The sequence below is a fragment of the Magnolia sinica genome, chromosome 3, assembly GCF_029962835.1.
Source record: "Magnolia sinica isolate HGM2019 chromosome 3, MsV1, whole genome shotgun sequence".
NCBI classification, from domain to species: Eukaryota; Viridiplantae; Streptophyta; class Magnoliopsida; order Magnoliales; family Magnoliaceae; genus Magnolia; species Magnolia sinica.
The window spans coordinates 100,540,150-100,565,726 of record NC_080575.1 but is presented as its reverse complement, the minus strand read 5'-3'; the positions used below and the strand labels follow the sequence as shown (position 1 = coordinate 100,565,726).

The window sequence follows — 25,577 nt, the reverse complement described above, 5'->3', positions numbered from 1 at the left end:
CCAGGTAATCTTTATGTTGCACCCATCCTTATGCGCAGATTGGATGTTGTAAGAATAAAGGTGCTGGAGGTTGAGGTTTTCTAGGATACATGGGCGGAAAATAAAAATGTTAGAGATCAGTCTTTTTCGATGACCCAAGCAGTCTATATTGCAAACCATTCATCAGGTGGGCCACAGTCACCATTGATGGTGAGTACGATTTCATTCTTGAACAAAAATCCAATTTTGGATTTATTTCATTTATTCATGACCAGAACAAAGGGGGATACAGGAAAAAAAAAGAAAAAAAGAGTAAGAGATCAGTCTTTTTTAATGACCCGAGCAGTCTATATCGCAAGCCATTCATCAGGTGGGCCAGTCATCATTGATGTTGAGTCAGACCATCAGCTACACATTGATGTCAATGGTTTAGCTTGCATCTTTATGATGCACCCATCTTTTTGCATGGCTCGGATGCTGTAAAAATAAAGGTGTTGGACATTCAAGGTTTTGTTCGATATATGGGCAGAAAATAAAATTGTTGGAGACCAGTCTTTTTGAATGACCCAAGTGGTCTCTACTAGAGAAACTTCGATACTCTGGCAGAATGCGAAACTAAGAAATTGTATACCTGCTATGCTAATAAGTCAACTTAAACTATCCAAATAATGGTTCCTAGTATAGATGTATCATGAATCAAAGATTACACATTTATCTGACCACATTTGTGGATATTTATTGGATTCTAATCCTATTTCAACAAAAGAGTGTCCACTCCAGCTCATTAGATGAGATGGTACAGACATCCCCTGTTAGGGGAAAGACCTGGCTTCAAAACTGTTTGCCTCGCCATGGCCTTGGAGAATAATCCGCCAACGGAAAAAAAAAAAAATTGGTCCACAAAGATCTTAGGTTAGGATTGTTCAACTAAGCAGATTATGGAACTGTGACTTAACAAAAGTGGGTTCAGCAACTTAGGCTGTTTAACTTATGTATACCATATGTACAATTTCTCAGCGCCTAGGTATATCAAGCATCATATGCCTGCCCAAATATCACATAACTCTATGGATCACAATGTTGATGGGGGATAACCAAAATGACCTCAGATCCAAACATTTCAACCCTTTGATTATTCAAAGGTTAAGGACATGTCCACATTCAAATGTAAAGGTCAAGTGATCAAAGGATTGAAATATTCCTATCTGAATTGTTTTTAATTCTTTTAGAACAACCTCACATAAAAGGTTTAGATCATTGAAAGATGACCATGAATTAAAGGCCAAGTCTCGATGTATCCTACAGCAATACATCCAAATGTATTCTAGCAAACCTGAAAAGGTTGCATGTTAACATACGATTTAGGTGATCTAGAAATGTTTCAAGTTAACCTACATTTTATGTGAAAATTTCCCTTTATCGAAGATTACAGACATTGAGTACGCAAACTCTCACAGCTAGACTTGCCCATGCCATCCTTTCACAAGAAGGGGGTACATGTTCAGATGGATACCCATCACGGTGATGTGATATTTATAACAGTGGCTTTTGATTCTGTTAAAAGCTACACACGAAAAATAATAATAGCAATAATCATAATAATGTAGTTCACCTTTTGCGGTTATAAATGACGTGGCCAATGCCATTCGAATCAGGAGGACACCAACACAGTACTCAATAGCAAAATTTCAAAAGGCTAGGATTCATCTTTATGCAGAAGGTGCATTGTGGATGACAACACTCAATGTCATTGCCTAGTATAAATGATTGGAAAAAGCCCACAGATTTGGGTTACAATTCTGTCAAGTCCGACTTGAAAGCAATGGGATTGCAATTTGTAGGCCAGACCCTAAATAAAAATGATTAGGAAATTACAATTTGGTTATTTCCAGAATATTATATTAATAATTGCAATTCAATTTGGTTGTGCATCCCCTTTTCCAAAAAGGTTGTGCATCCAAACGAATCCTTAGTATTTATAATAGTATGAAAACAGGTGAAGCTGAGTCTGTTTAAGGCACGCAAAAAGTAATGTACACAACAGGACTGGCTCATCCAGTATTGAAGGGGCCCACCTTGAATAAGCCCAATTATCAACAATATGTCAGTATTTATCAGGAAACAAGAAGAAACCATACACTACCTAATTTTTTTTCCCCCTTCCTGACAAAATCCAATAAACAGACAGCATCCTAGCTGTGGACCACAAGCAGAAGAAGAAAGCAACCAGCCATGGCTGAGGCTCGCGGATAAAGACAAACATGCTCCCCATACTTCCATGAGTTGCCATGCAGAACGAACAAGAGAAGAAAGCAACCAAACATGGAACTGATTTTCTTTATAAAAAGAATTGGCAAATATTCTGAAACTATGTTACCTCGTTCTGGTTGATGATTTAAACACAGATCAGGGACTGCCCTCCTTGCTGAGGCATCCAGCATCGTTAACAAAGAATTTCAATGCAGTAATCAGGAACACCGCTCGCCTTCACTTGCACAATGGCCAGATTCCTGCCTGGCGGAGAAATAGACATGACGAAGATTGATTTTGCATGGAGTAGCAAGGAACTTATCATGGATGAGGTCACAAGATGCTGCATAGTTCATCTAAGAAGCATATACACTTGACGCCCATTGTTGCTTTTAATGACTGGCTTAAGTAAGCATCCTAGCTTCTTTAGGCACCTGATGATAAAAAACCAACAGAGAAACCAGATGAATTTCCTGGGAAAATCAACTATAGTGTTAGAAAATTTTACACATACATAAATGAGCAATAGCTAATGTATATATCACTGAGAACAGGCCAGCCATGGGAAGTGGCTCTGTTCGACCATCACACACCAAGTTTTCATCACCTCACTGGAATGACACAACAAGGAACCAAATCATGGACCCATTGGAACCTCATTTCTTTGCAAACAAAGGAGAATGACACATTGTGTATGGCATTTCTTTGCAGACAAATGAGAATGATGCAGTGTATATGAAATGAGTTTGAGGCACACAACTGTCCAATCATACATCCATTCCCATTGCTTATTTCAAAAATCTTTTCAAGATCTCGGACAGATATTTTTACTGATATAACAGATTTCAACATTTAAGGGCACAAATTATATGGCCTAAAACTGAGTGACAAGGTACATGATGTAGTTTTAAGTTTCTTGTGTTGGCTTCTCAGGGAATATAAGTAATTTGTGGTATTTTGAGTATTTATCACAATTTTGGGGTACGGTTCTCATCTGGTTGAGACTAGTCATAGCACAAACCTTAGCGCAAAAGTTTTATTTGGTCATAGTGAGGGGTACGATTCATTCTCCTTCTCCTCCTGTTTTTTTAAAGGTGACACTACCAGGGATTGAACCCTGGATCACCCACACACACTACAGTCTACACCGGCTCATCTAACAAGAGAACCTCCTTTTATTGCTGGCCTTTTCTCTTCTCCTGCACAACTTATTGGACAGTTGATTTATTTATTTATTTTTTTTTTTCTATTTTCTGTTTTCTGATGAATGGCTAATTTTATTAAACAATCACGAAAACAGCAAAACAAAAATAAAATAAAAGATAAGCTATATACGAAGGCATGGAAAAGATGAGAACATGATCGATTCATATTTGTACTGCATTGGGCAGCGACAATGTTGGTATGCTAGCTTCCGCAACTTTGGTGGCCGTCTGAACTGGCATAACCATCAAAACTGCTTCTAGAAGTTTGGGAACTGCATGAATGGTTCAACAATGCAACTGTGAACCACAAAAAGAAAGGCAAGACAAAACAATGATGACAAAAGACTCACCTGGTTGTTGAAATTCAAAAAGGAGCCTCAAGCGACTCATCCCACACTTCTGCACTTCCATTGGAGGCATCTTCACCATCTTCTTCCATGGAAAGTCTAATATATTCTCTATGGGCAAACCGGTCCCACTCTGTCAAGGTAGGATCCTCCCTTTCCTGCTCAGCCAATTGAAAGCATATATAAGGTTATCAGTAAGTCTCTAGGCGAACACTACCATCTCTCAGGTTAGTGACCAAGTTCAAAGGCACACACGAAATGCGAAGTGTTGCAGTTACCTGGCGAATGAGAAATGGATCACGACTTTCAAAAGCCATGAACTTATTCAGATTGAAAAGGATATTGAAAACATTTCCTGAAAGTTTGCAGCCTTTTAGGTCACGTAGAGTAAAATGGGACTCTTTCTGCAAGGCAAACTTGAAGGTGTCATGGCTAGTGATCTTTAGTTGGAATACAATAAACAACCATCCACAAGACAATTAGTAAAAACAAGATAACCTCTGGTCCAATCATGTCAACCATTTGGCATAAAATATCCTCAAAGAGCACAGGTTCCTGGGCCATGCATTCCATACGATGCAACTGCTCCTCATAGAAGAACTGCATTTCATTGGGCGTGAGTACTAAATTTCCATCCAAATCTATACATTTGAACCTGGAAAATAAAAATGAGTAAGATGAATACCATGTACAAGCCATATATAATGAATAAAATTATGATTTAAATTGAGACCACATTGGACAAATACTAAAATAGAATCTGTACAGCATTCATAATGACATTCATCTCACAGAAATTTGAAAGGGAAGAGATAAAAGTCATAAGTTCTAGCTTAGTGTTATCATTTCCAATAAACACTATGCAGGACCAGTCAAATCATCCAATGGAAGACCAAGAGTCATCTCTTCGCTGGTTGATTGAAGACAAGGCGCATCCAAACGTCCTGATTAGAAATTTGGCATATCCAACCGTCCAGATTAAGGATATGGACCATCCAACCATCCCGATTAAAGATCTAGACTGTACGGGTCCAAATTAAGCTGACGAAAGACCAGGATCTCCAATCAATGGTCCTGATGGATGTTATGGACCAGATCAGTGCTCCAATTGGACAGCGGAATCCACATATCCGATCAGATAGCTCATCTAATGGAACAATTGACCAATGGGACCACAGGTTCAATCAGACGTCTTTACAGGTTAACATAGAAATTTGAAACTATATTCAATCGGATGTCTTTACGGCTCATAGCATGCAGGGCGGACCGCCCTCCAAAGTCCTTCAAGAACACAGTTTTGGGAAAATAGTTACTATGTAGGAAGGATATGGAGATGGGAAGCAGGTCGTTGTTGTTGGTTTTTTTTTTTCAATGGTTGAGAAGCACCCCAAGGGCATTGAGAACTCGTGGGTGGCTCTAGAGTGGCGCTTAGTTGCTAAGTTCCACCTAGTGTTCGAATTATCTCTGATATTATCTTTATCTCCACCTCAACGATACCAATAACACTGGTAGCGATACCGATAACGCTGGTAGTACTCGAAATTCCAGGTATTAGCAATGTATCGCTAAGTATCGCCAACGTATCAATATCGCTAATGTAATCACCAATATTTTCAACCATGTAAATTCTAGGTGTCGCTTGTATTGCCAATGCATCAATATCACCAATGTATCACCAATATTTTCGACTATGTAAATTCTAGGTAATCCTTGTATCATGAGTGTATCGACAATATTTCAATAATATCACCAATGTATTGGTATCATCAAAATTTTGTTTATTAGAAAAAAAAAATTTATTTCGATTTTTTTCATGGGCACATGGTTGTATGTAGTGTTCAATTTGCTATTTGATAATATCTCGATATTGTCGATATCGCAACATAAGCGATATTGAGACCACAATATTTCATTTCCTTTCCAATTGTTGATGATTTCTTAGTGAAATATCATGTGTAGTTGATATTTTTGCAATATCGATGAATGTTTGGATGGAAGGTTGGATGGTAAAATAGGTTGGATGGGATGGTTGGATTGATTTCTTATAACAACGCATGCTTTTAAGGCCCCATTAAATGGAAACTTGTTACATATGCATTCTTTTTTCAATTTTTTTTTAAATTTTTTATTATTGTTTTTTTAATTTCTAAATATGCAAATATATACATTTTAACATCTTCTAAAGTCTCGCTGAAAATTCCACCGTTTTCCCCATGTTTCCCTACATTTTCAGTTATCAACGATATTATCGGCGATATCGATATTGTTTCTGTATCCCTGGCCAGCAAAACTTGTAGTGATACCAATACTTCAAGCACTGGTTTCACCCATGATCCTCAGAAGTGCAGACAGAGGAGTGGTTCAAGAATAGTGGCTCGATTTTGGCGAACTTCATAATCAAATCTCTAGCCATATGTGGATCTCCTTGCATCGAAGGGAGGAATTGGACCGTCTGATTATTATCGCCATTGTCTTTGGAGATGGCTTCATTGTATCGTTAACGAGATGGTAGGATTGGTCTATTTTTTTAGTAGAGGAGGTGCGGATCTTGGTGATGGACCTTCCACTGGAGCTTTGGATTGTAATAATATTCTCTGTGAACGCAACTTCTATAGGAGAGTTGGTGGAAATGGACCTACGAATAGATGAATGCGAAGAAACTAGGATTGGAGCTTCAGATGACTAGGATCAAAATTAGGACAAAGAAACTAGACGTATTCCAGGCAATTTGATGATTGAAGTGGTAGAGATGGAGCTAGTCTGCCAATTCAGTTGACGCTTAGGCCAAGTCGTTGATGCGAGGGAGGACCAACATCGATGGACTCCAGGGAAGAAGAGGTTTCAAAGGCATTCAAAGTTGAGAGAGAGGTGTGGCTGCTCGGAGTTCAGTGCCTCGCAGAACAGCATAAGAAGGGTAGGATAGGTGTCCTCAGTCTAGTGTGTTGGGAGGGTCCATAGAAGGACAACATCCAATCAATACAAATGGCCAATGTTTCAAATTTCAATGTGGCAGAACATCAAATTCTCTTGCTTTTGGGCCTCCCTTGGAATCTACTTGTGGACCTTTGGACCCAATTTCTTTCAAGCATAGTTGCAAAACTCATCAAGTACTAAGTCTGGTCGACGGTGATGGCCAGTTGTGGCCAGCCTGCCTCATTGGGTCCTCTTCAAGGATAGATGTATGGCAATCAGATGATGATGGGGATGACAGTGGGTGGGTTAGGACACGTGGCTTCCTCTCTTGTTGAGTTGGTGGTGGTAGCAGCACGTGAACATGGTAGAGAGGAAATGACACGTGTTTCGCCTGCAGTTGTTCTCATTCACAGTGGTCCTAGTGAAGGAACAACTTTAAACTTCAGGGAGGGGAATGGCACAAGATGCCCAAATCTCTATAAAAGGCGGCGCATGCTAACATTGAATTAGGGCCTTGGCATCAACATTTTAAATATCGACAATATCGGTTGATACATCCCACGATATATCTTGTATCCCACATGTGCGATATGAAATGCACAAGTAGTGCCGATATATTCCACATGTTTGATCCGGTGAGCATTTTCAATTTCTGATCCCTTTTTTTTTGTTGAAATTATGTTAAATCAGTGTCAAATGGTTATAAATCCATTAGTTTTTCATGTTTTGCATGAAAAATCATGGAGTTGGAGCTTTGATTTTGATATCCATTGGTTTTTCATGTTCTCCATGTTTTTTTCAAAATTTTCCTTCAACCAGCCGTCAATTGAGACTAATTTCGAAGTATTTAGGAGTATCTGATGAAATGATCATCACATACATTCTAATTTCAAATTTTGAGTTTAGGTGGTTTGGTTTGGGAAAATTTCCCCGATTTCTACCAAATTGCTTGCAATGTTGCACTCTAAACATAAAATCGAGCATGTATAAGGGTTGATCTATTGATTTGTTAAGTCCTTATCAATTTTCAGAAAATAAAAATCATTTTTAATTAAAAATTATTAAAATATTAAAAAATCAAAATTTCCCATCAACCAGCTGTCAATTAAGACTAATTTCAAAGTATTTAGGAGTATTTGATGAAATGATTATCACATACACTCTAAAGGCCTGTTTGGGCAGCTGTATTAGGAGGGATTAAGGTGGATGGAATTGTAAAAGTTGCAATAAATGCAAATGTATGGTATTGTCGGTGGATTTGGTTTATCCCATGTTTGGTATGTAAGTATAAAAAAAGCAAAACCTAGGATTTAAATTCAAATTACGTTTGGATTGGATGTGGATGCAGCAAAATCTGCCATCCGGATACGTTGTTTGGAACTATCACAAGCCACCGACGTGACCTTCTTAGTGTGTTGACGTCAACAAGTTTTGTGGTTCCCACCATGATGAATGTGTTATATCTGTACCGCCCATCCTTTTTGCGAGATCATTTTATGGCATGGGCCAAAAAATGAGGAAGATCTAGAGCTTATGTGGACCACACTAGTAAGCAGTTGGGACAGTGACGCCCACCATTGAAACCTTCCTTGGGCCCACCGTGATGTTTATTTGCTATCCAACTTGTTCATGAGGTCACAAAGAACTGGATGAAGGTAAAACACAAATGTCATATTGATCCAAAACTTCTGTGGCCCCTAAGAAGTTTTCAATGGTATGCGTTCAATCCCCATTGCTTTTTATGGTGTGGTCCATTTGAGCTTTGGATCTGCCTAATTTTTGGGCCCATGCCCTAAAATGATATCGGAAAATGGATGGACGGTCTAGATATATCCCATACATCATGGTAGGACCCACATAACTTGCTAATGTGGATCCCACACCTATTCGCTGGATTCGCATAGTGCAGGGCGGGATGGACACAGTACGTTTTGAATTTCAGATGAATTTGGAAAGCAATGTCGAATGTTGAGAGGCATTCTCATAACCCTTTCTAATACAAGGCTCATATTCCAAAGCATATAAAGCTAATTTTGATCGCATCTCACACACCTTCCAAACATGACATCCCAAATTCCAAAGTGGGATTAGTAATACAATCCCATCTAATACGGCGTAATACCACTGCCCAAGCAGGCCCTAAATGGTATGCATTTAATTTGAATATAGTTACATTAATTTAGTTAGACAGCGAATAGCTTAGGACCCTATGCAAAGGAAACCTATTATGTATACTTCTTTTTTGAGATGTTATGATTTAAAAGTGTGTTAAGGTCTTTTTTAACAATCCTTGAAGTTTCATTGAAAAATTCAACAATTCCCCCAATGCTTCCCCATGTTCCCAAAAAGTGCGACAAGTACTTGATACAAACGATATATCCTGTGCGATAACCGATACATATTTGTATCCCAAGGATGTGAGACGTAATGCGATACCGATATTTCGAACATTGCCTGGGTGTGTGGGATTCAGCTAGTGGGGGTAATGCCTAAGTTCATAAGACCATGGTGGCAAAAAATATCTAGTGGGATGCCATGGGTATGTGGGATTGGGTGGGGAAGGAAGCATCTAAAGCTCTGATTTCTATGCAAGGAGGTGAGCTTGATTCAGTTGGTGGGGGTAATGCTTGGGAATCTCTGTGGGTTAGGGAAAGTAGTCGGGGGCCAATCTAGAGGATGAAGAGACATTCAAGGAAGATATGGATGAAATGCAGAAGTTGTGGAAGCAATCAATTGCCATCTAGCTCATGCATGAGCAAATCTAAGGAAGAAAATGGTTATTGCGCCTCAAATCCTCCATGAAATACAAGGGTAAAAAGGTGAGGGAAGGTATGTAGGGGGTTGGGATATTCTTCTCATTGAGTACCAATGAATATCTTATCATAGAACATTAGAGGTCGGGGGTGATTCTAAAAGGTTGGCGATGAAAAATGTTCTCCTCAACAAAGGCTAAGGTAGTAGCCACTCAGGAAAATATGTGCAAGGTTGTGGACAGGGAGTTGGTAAGATTGATTTGGGGAAATATGACTACTTGGGAGTACATTAACGTAGTAGGGCGATTAGGGGGCATTCTTATCATTTGGAATGCATTGGAGGTGGATAAGTCAAAGGTGATCAAAGGGCAATGGTCGTCGTCGATCCAGTTCAAACTAATTAATTAGTGCTCAGAGTGGACCTTCATAGCAAAATACAATGCAAACCCTTTGGGGCAAAGGCATGATAATTTTTAGGAGCTCAGCTTGGAACACCCTGTGGTGTTTAGAAGGAAATCTTGATGTGATCAAATTTGGCTTTGAAAATCTAGGAGGTTCTTGGATCGTTGCAAACATGTCAGGATTCAATGATTTTGTGAAGAGATGGGAGCTTCTTGATGTCCCAATATTGGGTGCTAGATTCTGTGGTCAAATAATCAATAAAGCATGGTGATGAGTAGGTTGGACAAATTTCTTTTTAACGGAGGGGGGATAGTTTTTCCCCTAACTCGAGTGTGCATGCTCTTCCTAAATCAATCTTCGATGATAGGCCAATTTGTTCATCTTCAGTGCTGTAGTCGTGAGGCCCAAAGTCATTTCACTTTCAGAGCGTGTGGCTCGATCATCTAGAGTTCTTGAATGTAGTCAAGGATAGTTTTTTTTTCAAGGCAAATATTATTGCAAGGCCGAAGCCAAAATAATACAAATACAAAGAGAAAAAAGAAGAAAAATAGAAAAAGCTAAAACAACGAGGAGAAGATTGAAACTAGCCTATTGCCTTAAAAGCAATCGCCCATTCCAAAACATACACTTCAACCCTCTTGAAGACATCTGATGCCAGACTACACCTATTGTTTCTCTCTTCCCATACAACCCAAATACCAGCCATCAGTGATATCTACCATAATCCCTTCCCTTCCTTTTCAATGCCTCCCCCATGCCATGCTCGGAAAGACATTTCAATAGCTCCTGCCATAACCCAAGATATTCTAAAACCCTGCCGCTAATTCGGAGGGCGGAGCCTTATAATGAAGACCCAACCCATAAATGAAACTATAAAAGGATTTAATTGAATTTCCCGGATTTTGCTTCAATCCACACCATAGAATCTCTCTCGCCCGGCACTGACGTGACTTTTAAAAGCAATTTCAATAACTTAATCATATCTTTTACTTCATTTCCAACAAATTCCTTCTACATGAAGGCATCCATATCACCTCGTTTCTTTCATAGGAGAGGCAACTAGCAAGCAAAATATTTGGATCCATTGATCCAAAGATATAGTAGCCAAACTCGAAAAAACTTCTTGAAGAGGTTGATCACCCATCCAAACATCTTTCCAAAGCCTAATGCTACTACTACCCCTCAAAGAAAAGCCAACCCCCTCCTTAAATTTCCCCCGAAGACCTGTTATTGTTTTTCAAGCCCCTGATGCTTTATATAGAGAAGTATCATATCCATCCTCCTCCTTACTCTACTCTATATTTCTTGACTATAACCTATCACCGTAACTTACATTCCTCCCCACCAAGCCGCCACAACCACTTACCCCCAAAACACCATAATCAATTCCAAACTTCTTATACCAGCTCCCCCTTCTTGAAATGACTTGCATACCTCTTCCCAATTCATTAAATGAAATTTGTGTCCTCTCCAAAGAAAATCTCTCCTAATTTTGTCCAAATGATGAACATTGAGCTTGGACATCCAAACAACGACATAAAATAGAACGGAAGATTAGACATTGCTGCCTTTATCAACATCAATTTTCCTTTTAAAATTTAATGTTTTCTTTCCCAACTTGATAGCTATCTTTCGAACCTTTCCACTACCTTGTCCCACTAGTATTTTAGCCAATTTACCTATTCATAATGGTAAATGATCCTGATCGACATCCAAAGATTCTAGCATACTCGCCAACCTTTTCCTTGGACATCTAAATCCCCAACAATTCATTTTACTTATGTTCACCATTAAACCCAAAACTGCCTCAAAAAACAACTGTTTTCCTTAAATTATCCACCTGTTGTGAATCCACATTGCAAAACAAAATCGTAGCATCGGCATACTATAGATGAGATGCCTAAAATTCTGACTAATCCACCTTAAAACCTTCTATATCCACTCCTCTTTATAGCATACAACTTAGAACCTCCATCACTACAACAAATAAATACAGAGATAACAGATCCACTTGTCCTAAACCTCTCAACGCCAAGAAATAATCCTTCGGAGATCTATTTACCAAAATAAAAAACTTAGCTAACATTACACAACTTCGCATCCAACTTCTCCATCTCTGACCACAGCCCAATTAACCTAACATATAATCAAGAAAACCCTAGTCCACATAATCATGTGCCTTTTCAATATCCAATTTACAAACAAACCCCAGTCCACACTGTCAAGGATAGTTAGGATGCATCAGAGGTAGTGGATAATGCAGGTCTCTGCTTCAGCCTTGAACTCAAAAGCGTTTTAGTAAAAAAGAAAGCAGAGGTCTTTGGGAATGTCTTTCAAAAAAAGCAGGTACTGGTTGACAAGTTAGCAGAGCTGGATATCATTGACAAGGAAATAGGAGGCCTTGATGGGGTGGAACAGTCCAAGCGTTTGGGCAGAATGTCAAGGGTAGAACAGTCCAAGTGTTTGGAGTTCTCCTCCAATCTTTCGGATCTACTCCGAAGAGGAGATGTTCTGGAAGCAAAGGGCTACGGAGCAATGGATCATGGGAAACAGCAACACAACTCTCTTTAATAAAGTGGCCAGTGCCTGAAGAACCAATTGCATAAAACTGATCAAGGTGGGGGATTTTATTATCAATACTATGGTGAGGTGTGTTCTAGCTTTGTAATTTTTCTTTTTAATCCTTGTTTGGGGAGAGTTCTCCTATTCAGTCCCATCTTTATAGGCTAGACTGAGCTCTATCCCTATCAATTAAACTGCAGATATTGAGAAATCATTTTTTATTGAAGAAATTAAAGCAGTCATATTTGAGGTGGCAGCGGATAGAACTCCAGGCCTGGATGGCTTTCCTTGACTTCTCCTTCAACGATGCTTGAGGTCATATCAAGAGATCTTATGGCAGTTTTTAAGGAATTTTATCAGGAGTATTTATCAACAAGTCTTTTAGGGCGTCATTATCGACATCACTCGTAAGAAAGACAGCAGAGGCCCTCTCTTACTTCTAGCCTACCAGTCTGACAAGCAGTATTTATAGGATAATTGTGCTAGTCTTGGTGGGCAGATTGAAGAAGGTTATTAGGATGGTAGTGTCTTCTCTTTAGAGAGCTTTTTTTACAGGAAGATGTAAATGAGTTAATTGATATTCTCAGGAGAAACAGTCATCCAAGATTCCTATTCCAGATAGATTTGGAAAGAGTGTATGATTGCATTACTTGGGAATTCTTTCTCCTACTAATTAAATGCATGGGGCTTGGGCAGATGGCAGGTGAGGGCATGTATTTCATCCGCATGGTTTCTATAATTATTAATGGCTGATTCTTCAAAGGTGCTCAAAGTTGCAGTAGGGTGATCCAGTCTCTTCTGTTTGTGATAGTTGGAGGAGCTTTGTCGCATATGATAAACAAAACCGAAAACATGGGTTTTATCCAAGGTATCTGCACAAATAATGGGGGGATGGCTTTCATTCTTCAGTTATATGCGGATGATACGTTACAGATTGGTAATGACTCAACTGAGGAAGCTTGAAGGTTCAGGGACATTTTACTCTGTTTGAAGCCATTTCCGGCCTTAAAATGAAGTGTTACAGGCATAAACATCATCATCATCATCTAAGCTTTATCCCAACTAATTGGGGTTGGATACATGAAACATTTTCTGCCATTCCACTCTATCAAGGGCCATAACTTCAGTTAGGGCATATGTCATCAAGTATTGTTTTACTACCTCCACCCACGTCCTTTTAAGCTTTCACAACAATTTGGTGGATCAAATAACTGCAGAGGTGGACTGTGGAGTGGTTTCCTATAAAGCATTTAGGGGTCCTGATATGCTCAGGAAAACCTCCGGTGGCAATGTTGGGACTCGATTATCAAGAAGATGTAAAGATTCCTGGCAGAAGAAGGGGAGATTTCAGGCAGATGTAGAGATTCCCTATGACGGTAATGATGAAAATTTTAAGTGATCCAAAAGAAGTTTGTGTGAAGCGACGAGAGGGATGCTTGAAGGATGCATCTGGTTCCGTGGGACTTCATATGCATGCCAACGCAGTCAGGTAGTTTGGGCATAAAGTCCATCAGAACAGTTAAATGTTGCTCTCTTGTGCAAATGGTGGTGGAGAAATTGGATGTGTGGAAGCCGTGAAGGTTAAAAGACTTCTGGAAGCGAGATATAGGCTGGCTAAGAATGGATGGAACATAAGTCTTGTGCCGTGAAGGAAAGGTTCATTTGTTTGGCATGCAATCTCTTAGGCACAAAGATTCAAGGAATCAAGAGCAATTTTACTTGTACCAAACTAGGTGATGGTGCTAGAGTAAGATTTTGGAAAGATGGCTGGTGTTTGCCGTCTCCTCTATGCGATGTTTTTTAGCATCTGTTCGCTGCAGTGACTCATAGGACAGAACATTGGCCCAGGTGATCCAGAAGATAGGAGACAAGATATGCTGGTTTCCAATCTTTAGGCAGCATCTCACAGATTCTGAATTGACAGTTTCACTAAGGTAATGAAGTTGTTGGACAGTATTTTTATTCCTGGCATTGGGAAGGATATGCGTATTTAGTGCCTGCAAGCTGATGGCAAATTATCGGTGAAGTCTCTTTCCACATGTCTGATAATACTTGCATTGTTCCCTTTATAGTGGGCAATCTATGGTAAGCTTGCCTAGGGAAAATTTGATGGTAGATCAATTTCCACGTAATCTCCTTGTCCAAAAGATGTTTGATGTGTTGCAACTTGCAAGGCTGAAGAATCAGTGGATCTTTTTATTCACTGTGAGGTAGCGCAAGAGATTTGGTCAGCTGTGTTAGCTAAATTTGGAATGTTGTGTATTCCTGGAAACTGTTTCTCATCTTTATGGAAGTTGGTTAGCTATGGCATGGGGCAAGGTTGGGAAGTGCTGCAGCAAGGGGATATATGCAGTTATTGGACTGTTTGGTTGGAAATGAACGAGCACATATTCCAAGGGAAAACTTCATCTGGTAAGAGTATTCTCAGAAAAAAATAAGTAGTATGTTATTGGACAGGGCTAGGGTTAATCAGAAGATGAGGGCTTTTTTTCAGTGCTATGTTATTACAAAATTGGGAGGAAGTGTTGCATCCTGAGTAAGAGGGGGTGGCTCAGACTGCGACAAGTAGAACGATACATCACATGTGATATTTCCCTATGTTTCCCACAATGTTTTTGTACCCCAAAGGTGCAATACATAGTATGATGCCAATACTCTGAACATATGACGTCGTGGTGGCAGCAGCAGTGGCAGTGGTTGTAGTAGAAGTAATCGTAATGGTCACAATAGTGGTCGTGGTCGTGGTGGTGGCAGTGGTAGCAGTTAAGGTAGTAGTAGTGGCTGTGGTAGCAGTAGTGGTTGGTGGTACTGACAGTAGCAGTCGTGGTAGTAGTGGCAGTAGTGTTGGAGGTAATCATAGTGAGAACAATAGTGGAGGTGGTGGGGGTGGTGGTGGTAGTGGTACTATAGTAGTGGTCATAGTGGTGATGGTTGTAGTACCAGTAGTGGGTGTAATTGCAGCAGCATTAGAGATATTTTTATGGTTTTTGTTCTTTGTTATATATCATTAAAAAAAAAAAAAAAAATTTGTGGTTTTTGTAGTATGTATTTTTATCAAATAAGTTTATAATTCAGTGTTTTAAATAGCTTACGCTATCTACTGTGCAGCTTACACTAGGTAGTGTGTAGGTTACACTACATAGCATAGCTTAGCCTTAACACTGCGTAGCTCATGAAAATAGCTCAAGTCATGTGTAGCCTACACTACACACTAACTTGCATAATCTACAAGCTACATGGCCTACACCACATGCTACATAGCTTACTTCAAAAGATATCTTTCACAAAAACATTAAAATTAATTGATGTTTTTGATGATTTGTTACATTTTCTATTTTCAATAAAAATTAGATCATTTTAATGATTTTAGTAAAATAATATAAGTAACAATATTAAATCAATTTAGTTGCTTTTTCTTCATTTTATACTTACTCTTTGCCCTATGTTTCCTATTATTTTATGTTGTGTTTGTTGCACCAAATATCATGAAATTTCACTATTAACTAGTCTAATTTGGTGGCAACGAAGCACAACCTTAATTAAAAACCTAGAAATAGCATGTAGCTAACGCTACACACTATGTAGCTTATGCCTCACGCATTAGAGGGGTGAATGCTACACAACATGCTATTTGCCATTTAAAAGACTGGTTTATGTAGAAAACATTTCGTAACCCACTTCATTGATCCACAAAGTCCATATTGACCTGACCTAGTGATTGGCAGACTCTCGAGCCATTGCCATTTCCAAATTATGCATGTTTGTTTAAGTTGATAATTTCACTACTTTCTAATCATGCCATACTTAGGGCATGCTTGGATGGCTGGATTCCACCATAATGTTATGTAAATGGGTAATGATTATCACTACCACAGTAGTCCGAGGTAAAGCCATATGTAATACAATACTACTATTGTAGCTTCAATTTTTTGATATGCATGCAATGTACTCACGTGATTACATACATATGGATATAAGTTGCCTAATATGTGTTATATCCACGCCATCCCTTCATTTTGCAATATCATTTTAGGGCATGGCCCCAAATATTAACTTCATCCAACACTTCTGTGACTGCAGGAAGTTTTTAATGGCAAGCATTAATCTCAACTGCTTTCTGTGGTGTGGTTAATTTCTGTTTTGGATGTGCCTCATTTTTTGTCTCTTTCCATAAAATGATCTCGCAAAATGAATGGATGGTGTGGATATAACACATACATCATGGTGGGGCCCACGAAACTATGCCACCTTGATGCTCCTTCGCCCGTCCAAGTTGGTGGTAAGTCTGATGGATTACTATGATTTGACAACTTAGTTTCTCCAATCGGCTACAAGGAATAATGATGTGAGTTTTACAAAACATTACCATGGAATCCAGCCATCTAAACACACCCTTAATGTATGGCTAAATAATCACCTGTATTAACTCATTTCATGGAAGGGTGAGATGCTCAATTTGCCTACTGCAAATTTACCATGTAGTTATTGATTATGATTTTTTTAGTGAAACCCTAATCATATAGAGTAACATGAATCATCTTAAGACCTACGTGAATCACAGATTACATCCAAATAATTTTTTTTATATCCTACGTTTACACCACCCAGGTGCCAAGGTGGGACTCACTGGCCCTGTTCACTCATCAGTTGAGCTACAGTTTACGAAACAAATGGATGGTCAGAAACTTTAGGCAGGTTTTTGTGAGCCATCATTCATTATCCAACATCATGGACTATGGCTATTTGAGGAGAGGATTGGTCTGATACATGTGAAAGGGAATCTAAACAGTGTGACAGACAATGGCCTGGATTTCAAACACATATGCCCTGTTAGTACATAGTGATGTGTAGATGGGCTCCCTTTTACATGTGTATGGACTTAGCAAACCTTGGGTCTTTTAAGGCCACTGATTCAGCAAACCTCAGGTCTTTCAAGGCCACTGATTCTAAGTTTCTAACAGACAATCTGCTCAAAGGTCATACAGCACACTGAGCAAATTCATGTGGCAACCGAAAAAACTTAAGCTCAGAAAGGTCAATTGTATTCTTCCCCAATGAAGAAGGATCCTTTTTTGCTTTTTGCTTCTTTTCTTTCTTTTTTTTTTGAATGGTCCCAATGAAGGAGAATTTTCAGATACTGTTCTTCAGTGGGTTAATCTTTGACATAGTTTCTTCTAGCATGAAAATTCCTCTGGCTACTAATGAAGCACGCTTCCATTTCGAATCATCACAATTAGTGAACACAGTCAAGAGAAAATCCAAGAAACATTACATAAGCTCACAAAATACTTCAAATGGCATTAACAACATTCTTCCTAGACATCAACATCAACAACAATAACAATCAACATAGTCCTACAAGCAACTCTTTCCTCTAGCTAGATGAAAGTGACCTTAAAAACAGAAAATACAAGATGAAGGGTGAAATCATGCAAAACAATGGCAGAGACATATGGATGCCCTTGTTTTTTTCTTTTTGAAGGGTGACAAATAAAAGTCAATCAAAATATTGCAGCTAAATCCATATATTCACAGAATACGGAGTGTGAAAGCTACCAATACTCAAGACCGGGCTCTGATGATTTATCCTCCTCAGACAGCATGAAGTAAACAAAATCCTCATAGCCCATCTTCCCTTCGACCTTGCTAGTGAACTTTTTTGGGACCTGTGATAAGAGTAAAACATCACAATATCAGAGGAATACGAAAATGGGTGTACGTACAAAAGATTCTGTGAGAAGTTTAAGACGTTAATAATATAAGAAGGAAATCAAATTATGCTCTGAAGCTTTCCTTTTGCTGAACACAGAAATTGATTGATGCAGTCTGCATGGAAAAAGTACAAACCTGTGAAAATATTCTCTCGACGATCCTGTAAGTAAGAGAGTGGTTACCATATTTAATAAGGTTCTCCTTATCGATCAAGAAGTCGTGATCCGTATCCAGCTCCCAAAACTTGCAGTATATCACATAAAAGTGTTCATAAGAGAAGTACCTGCAGAAAGAACCAAGAAACAAAAGGAATGAACAGAAGATTTAGACTCTTGCAATACCAAATCATACAATAGGCAGCATTTTCCATGGATGGATGCATAAGATCAAACTTGCATTTGCTAACATCACATTTAGCCACCATGGCATTAAAGATTTGAGAACTGATTCTCACATGCTTCCCGAAGTAGGGAAATCGTTCAACCATTTTCCATGTCATCCCAAATATATGAAAAAGAAACCTTTACAAAAGACTACCTCATTATTTTGGAATTTACATCCAGCTACTCTTTCTAAGAAGGCTTTTCATTAAGATACCTTATTTAGGCATTTTTCATTCTGTATCCTCCCATTAGATTTCTCTAACTGCAGTTAGATTAAGTACTTATTTTTTTGTAAATGACAAAAATTCCCTCCAGTTTTTTGGACAGTTAAAAAAATCCAATGGTCCCATTTCAACAAATAAGTGATCATAAATCAGAGGTGAGGATCATTACATCGATCTGATTTTCTGGTGCAGTGGTGCCTCACCTACAACAATGTGGCCCATCAGATGACTGGGTCAGATCAGCAAAACATGAGCCACTTGTTGATGCACATGATTAGATATATGAGGGGTCCATGTTCCAACGATCCAAATCATTCATCTGATGAGAGACTCATTCTATATAAGGGATGCCCACTAAACTTTTCACATTCAAATGTCTAAACCATTCATTGTTTGACCTTTGTCGGTTTGTCCATCAGATGACCATTGCTGTATTTTCTCTCACCACCATCCATTTTTGGGTCAACATACCAAAGATTTGACATCTTTCTATTTAGAAGATTTAGTAAGCCCTACACATCCATGATTGGTCCTGGCAGATCTACTTTTGAATGTACGAAATCCCACAAGTTAGCGTCTGCACTGCACGTTTACTGTGGGCAGGACCCTGAAATTCTTCTCTAGCACAGGAGCAGATCGCTTTCAGGTAATTAGATACCATCTGATCCAACAATCTGTGAGCCACTATTACACACCACCCTTTTGTACCAGGATGTAAATTCCAAAATAATGAGTCTTTTTTTAAAAAAAATAATAATAATAATAATCCCTATGAAATATAATACAAATGGTTTCCCACAATATAATTCAAGCAAATGCCCTTGGAAAGGAAAGATTGGTTTCCATGTAACAGTGTTTAGAGATCTGCTGGCAGTGAGGAACAAAAATCTGAACACAGAGATTCAAGTGGCAGGCACAATATACAGATATTCTCCCCTATGCAAGAGAAAATAAATCTCAATTGCTTCGTGAGTTGAGGTTTCTCTCATGAGCACTTCACAGTTAGAAATGCATATTAGATACAAAAAAGAATATCCATAGTACACACCTTATAAAGAGATCTCTTTTAAAAATAAATAATTTACAGACTCTTCAACCTACCTCAAGACTTTGTTAATATCCTCCTCTTCATCTGCATGTTGCATTGCAGCAATTAGATTTCCACGTTTCAGCTCCCTGAGGGTGAGACGGTCATTTGCCGCTCTATTCACATAGTAAAATATTCTGTATATGACAGTTTCAGCTGTTCCATATGACAATGTATCAGTGACAGCAAATTGCATGGTTATTAAGGTATTAGTAACTCAATTATATAAGGGCTTCAGAGCTAGTATGTTGAACTAGGCATCAAGAAGTTGAGAAGACATGCATAGATTAGTCAAAATGAAAAAAACAATGAAGGCCCATATAACACGTTATGAACGTTAACAGATATGTTAGGGATCAAGTGAACATAACTACCATATACTTAGCAATTATTTCCCTTATGGAAGAGGTGTTCATTCCAGATGAGAGTACTGATAGACGGATTTGGAAACAGGTTTGATTTTGTGCATACATTATTAGATGCATGAAATTGCAGTTTTGAATCTAAATGAGCAATTTTTATTTTTATTTTGGTGGTACTTATCTATTCTAGCAGTCAGGTGGTCCACTAAGAGAGATAATCAAGCATTCAAAAATGCAAGTCAAAATATCTTCCAAGTTTAATAGTGTGTGTGTGTGTGTGTGTGTGAGAGAGAGAGAGAGAGTGATCTCTTGGGCTATGGTTCAAAATGAATTTAAAGGAGTTTCAAGGGACAGTCTAAGAAGAGGATGGAAAGAAGCCATGGAAGACAAAAGCAGTTTAGTTGTTTCTCGTTTCATTTGGTGATGGTTGCGTAGTGGAAAGTGGAAGCTTGACTGATGGGGACATCAGAAGACCTACTCGAGTGTACCAGAGATGGAGACGACCACCCACATCAGAGCAGCTTTCTTTGTGGATGGGAGATGAGTTCCAGATGGGGCCTGCCAGACCATTTTGAAGACCCCACATGCATTGGACATGCATCAGGAAGACCCCATCTTGGGACAATGCATGTGGGCTGCTTAGGAGATCATTTTAGTAATACGATTTCTATTTCGTGTTGATCCGACCATTGGAGCTTGTCGATCAGGCCATCGGGCCACCAGATCTTCCTGATTTGGGCCCATTGGAATCTGATCTTGCTTTCTTTATGTTTTTTGTTATTTTTACGATTTATTTGATGGTTGGGATTGATAATAAATGTTTTAGTTTTCTTATTTTGGATGATGGAACACTTTACTTAAGTAAGTGGCATAGTTGTAATTATGTTGAATTTTAATTCCGAATTTTTCAATTATAAAACCACAAGGGGAGTGGAGTTCCAACCCTAGTGGAGATTTGAGAAGAAAAAAAGAAGAGAGAAGCTATCTTGTGTGAAGGAATTTTTCTCATTATTTTCTAGGGTTTTTTCCCTTCCAATTAAATTGTGGAATGGTATAAACTTGTTTGGCGATGGATTCCCCAAGGTACATCATTCCTCTTCTTCTTCTTCGAAAGGTAGTCTTCTTCTTGCAGCATGCCCCTCTCTTCTTCGAAAGGTATTCTTCTTCTTCTTCTTCTCTTATCTTCTTCTTTTCCCTTCCATTATAACCTTCTAAACCCTAGATCTTCAATTTTCTATTTTTTCCAATTTCTAAAAACCTTAATTCCAAAATCCCCAATTCCCATGAACCCTAATTTTCCAAATTTCAGATTTTCCCCTTCCCAACCCTAATCATAAAACCAACGAATTTGTCCCTTGAGCATGGAATGTGCATATGCTAAATTGGAAGTTCTATCCTTCCATGGTCCTAGTTTTAATTGATTTATATGATTTATTAGAATGTGGGCATGTGATTTAGGTTAAATTAGATTTTATTTCCTATTGTTTACTCTTAATTACTTGGTAGGTTAGCATCTTTTGTTAATTGAATTACTATATGGACTCTTTCATAATCTCCACATTGCATGTTAGCATTAAATCATGTATCCTGCATCATTGACTTTGATGGGTTCTCTAGAGATACTCTAGGCCCAGCTGGTAATGGAGGGTTGTAATAAATGACTGATGCGAAGTCCATCACACCACTGTGCCTTCTCTAGTCCTATTCTGATGAGGTGGAGGTTAGGGCCCTATGGCAGGGTATGCATGTTGTACTCCAACTATTCAAGGATACTCAATTAATGTGATCAGATCAGATTCTTCCTAGGTTGCTTATCCTTGGTGCTTTGCTTATGTAAATAAGGCAATTAATGATGTAGCCAATGATTCGGCAAAGGGCCCTAATCTCCAGTAGCTTGATTAGAGACTCCCTCCCTCATTTATAACCTTACATTTTCTTTTTAATTAAATATATTCTTTAAAAGAAAAAATAATAAACACAGGCACGATGAGGTACACATGTACAACCATCAGACCAAAAGTATATAAAAAAAAAAATTACAAAAAGCACGCTGAAGTTCTTCACTGCAAAGACAAGTGGGAAGCTAATTGATACATGTTTTCAAGAAAATATTATTGCATATTTAGAGATATTCGCACTTCTCCCAAACCACACAAAGGTGAGGTAGCAAGTCCCATTGCGGTAATAAAATGTGATTTTCGCTACAAGTCAATGGACCACATGTGGGATCTCAGGATCCTCCTTATATAATCCGATAATGAAGGCTTTTATTAAAAAGGACAAAAGGGCAAAATTATATTATATTATATTATATTACATTATATATATATATATATATATATATATATATATATATATAGAGAGAGAGAGAGAGAGAGAGAGAGAGAGAGAGAGAGAGAGAGATCAATGGTAGAGAACTCCTAAACAAAGACAAGCACAAAGGATCCATTTCCTAGTACGAGAGACCATGATACAAATAACCTCTCATGGAGCTTCATGATGGAACATATCCATGGACAAGAACAAATTCATAAATCTGGTAAGGACAAAACACGAAGGGAGCACAACTCCCCGGAGCCAAGCAATAATTACCAAATACCCCCTCCACCAACAAAGATCTGCCCTCCCAATTAGTAAAACCTCCCACACCAAGTTGATGGTCAACAACTCTGACCTATTTGGGAAATTGGAGCCCAATGGTCCAAAAAAATCGATAGCACCATGCTCATCATAGAACCAAATAACCAAGACCATCACATACCAAAAAAAAAAACTGTTAGCCATCATGGACTCACGAACTCTCTCTCTAGGCTAAGAAAAATGTCTTCGCTCTTTCCACAACCCAGCCCAAGAACGAGGACTTGTTTTTAAGATTACAAGTTTGAAATAGCATATCATAGCAAAGACAATGGCACTCTTCTACCAAGACCTCAACAATGCCCAATTGAACTCCTCACTTATACCTGTGCACCTCTATCAAGCTAGCAAATCAACCCTTCAAGCGGAGGAACCACCAGCCTTAAGCAAAAAGCAGCGACCTTTGGAAAGGGAGGCCCATCTAAATCCTCTACAACATTTTAAATGAAGTCTTCAATTCCTTTCCAGGCAATCATGGAAAAGGAAAGAAGGCAGCATTGCCTTAGCGCCTTAGCCAGATCAATCCACCAAGAAAAATAACATCCTGCCACCAAACAGACCTTATGATTCTAGTCTAACCATGGATCCAACCTTGGGAGCTAATACCACTATTTTTTGAAGGGTTCCCAGTACCTCATCTGCTAAGAGCCCAACTACAATAGCTCCTGAAAATGATGATTGTCAAGGTTCATGCCAACACAATGTTCCTACCTAGGGATATGTAGCTTGGCTCGGTAAGAGTGGGAATTAGTATTAAATATCTAGCTTGGTCCACGGAAACTTCACCAAAAAACATAAATTCATTCGCGTACTGACTTCACAATAAATTCTTCTCCCTGGCCCCATTAGGCATTAAAGTTAAAACCCATGCCATATAAGTAGGGGTGGCAATGGGTCAGGCTAGGGTCAAGAAAAGGTTGGCCCAGGCCCAGCCCTAATGGGCTAAAGAGGCCTTGATCCTTGAAGGCTGGACTAGGCTAGGCTAGGCCAGGGCCTGGAGGGATCAAGGTCAAGTCAAGGCCGACCCTATAAGTTAAGATCTATACAACTAGTGAATGTATGTTTATGAACCATCAAGCTCTTCCAAATGGAACTCCTATTTCAAATAAGATCATTCATGATTAACCACACGTACACCTCCCAACTATTCACCATATGCATGGACTTGCATGAGTGCGTTAATGTATTGTTCCCCATCTAAAGTGGGGTCCTAACTTGGATAGTTTATAAGTGCTTGCTATCACCCATCAGACTCTACCGGAGTATCAAAGTTCTTCATATTGCTATATATACTAGTATACAGACTCTATGGTCTACATTACAAATATTTATGTATAGTATAGTATACAGCAAGGCAAGAAGACAACAAGCCAGTCCAGGCAAGGCGGGCCAAGCATTTCATCATTGGCCTAGCCCAGCCCTCAACCAAGTTTAATGGCCCAAGCCTAGCCCTTCAAGGCCAAGTCAGATGGGTTGAGCCGGGTCGGACTGCCCGGATCATTGCCACCCCCTATATAGAAGTAAAAAGGAATTGGAAAAGAGGAACCTTTGATTATGGGGAGTTGAAAGTGGTGCAACCCGATTATCAAATCAATGATATTGACACTGAATCACAAAGAAGTAAACAAGAATTAGACTCACAAGAATATTTGAGCAGAGTTGGAGAAATACCTTTATTGATATCAAACTTCTTTTTTTTTTTTTTGATAAGTGACGAAATTTTATAAAAAGAGAAGAAAAGGATACAAAGGAGATGGCCCGCTGAGATAGCAAACCAAAACCCCTCAACAAAAGAAGCTAAAATAAAACACTAGAAGCATGCAACCCATGGGAGGCCCATTCCACTATAAGAAAATGGACTCTCCTAATAAGAAACCCAACAACATTGGACTCCCCATTAAAGCTTCTCCCGTTACGCTCTTCCCAAATTGCCCACCACACTGCCGCTAACACCAATCTCCAAATCTGATTTTTCTGCTTTCCGAAATCCGCCCAATGCCAAGCTTAAACCAAACTGACAGTAGAAGACAGGAAAACCCATGAAACATTAAACCAAGCTAGCACCACTGTCCATAACTGAAACGTGAGGGGGCAAAGGATAAAGAAGTGGTTCACCAATTCCGCTTCCGCCATGCAACAAAGACATGTTTGGGATGCACATACCTCACTTCCGGAGATTGTCCACTGTTAGCACCTTCCCGTTGCTAACCAGCCAGCTGAAAACTGCAAACTTAGGCGGCAGTTTATACTTCCACATGTGATCTGCTGAAGGGCTGACGAGCGCCAAGGTCTGATTAGAATGCGACTGCAGAGGGACTTAACTGAAAAAATCCCTTTCTTGTCCTGATGCTAGAGAATACTGTCTGGGCTATCAGGATCAATGTTTCCCGTATCAGTATCGGTTGATGTAATGGTGCCCTCCGATACCGATACGGATACGGGGGTGTAACGGCGACACGGGGACGTAACGACTCGTAACGGTGCAATTTTTATTTTTATTTTGCCAAAAAAAATATGGATTAAATCCGGAGTATTCTAAGCATTCCAAATATGCATTCATTTATAAATTGGAACATGTTTATGGTGGTGTAACAGTCCACTCTTTGGTGAGGAGTTGTATCGGACTGTCTGATGAATTTTTGAACCAGATAACCTGAATTTGACTCCAAAATTCATATATTTAATTTTCTAAACATCTAATTTATATACTTAACAATTTGATATCATTTTTCCCAATAGTTCTTTTAAAAAATGAAATTAA

At 38.9% G+C, this 25,577-nt stretch overlaps 1 protein-coding gene across 3 annotated transcripts in view; it reads right to left on the bottom strand.

Moving 5' to 3' along the window:
* Positions 1 to 1,964: 1,964 nt before the first annotated feature.
* LOC131240419 (serine/threonine protein phosphatase 2A regulatory subunit B''beta-like) overlaps positions 1,965 to 25,577 on the bottom strand; it is a 73,216-nt gene continuing 49,603 nt past the window's right edge. For 2 of the 3 annotated variants that reach the window (XM_058238632.1, XM_058238633.1), the window contains 7 exons: positions 19,832 to 19,973; positions 18,259 to 18,406; positions 17,968 to 18,077; positions 4,280 to 4,436; positions 4,060 to 4,185; positions 3,785 to 3,939; positions 1,965 to 2,663 (listed from right to left, as the gene is read on the bottom strand). In XM_058238632.1, the coding sequence (XP_058094615.1) occupies positions 3,799 to 3,939; positions 4,060 to 4,185; positions 4,280 to 4,436; positions 17,968 to 18,077; positions 18,259 to 18,406; positions 19,832 to 19,973 (824 nt within the window). In that variant the 3' untranslated portion in view covers positions 1,965 to 2,663; positions 3,785 to 3,798. Of the gene's footprint in view, positions 2,664 to 3,587; positions 3,707 to 3,784; positions 3,940 to 4,059; positions 4,186 to 4,279; positions 4,437 to 17,967; positions 18,078 to 18,258; positions 18,407 to 19,831; positions 19,974 to 25,577 lie in introns of all 3 variants that reach the window. The other variant, XR_009168751.1, reaches the window with a different exon arrangement.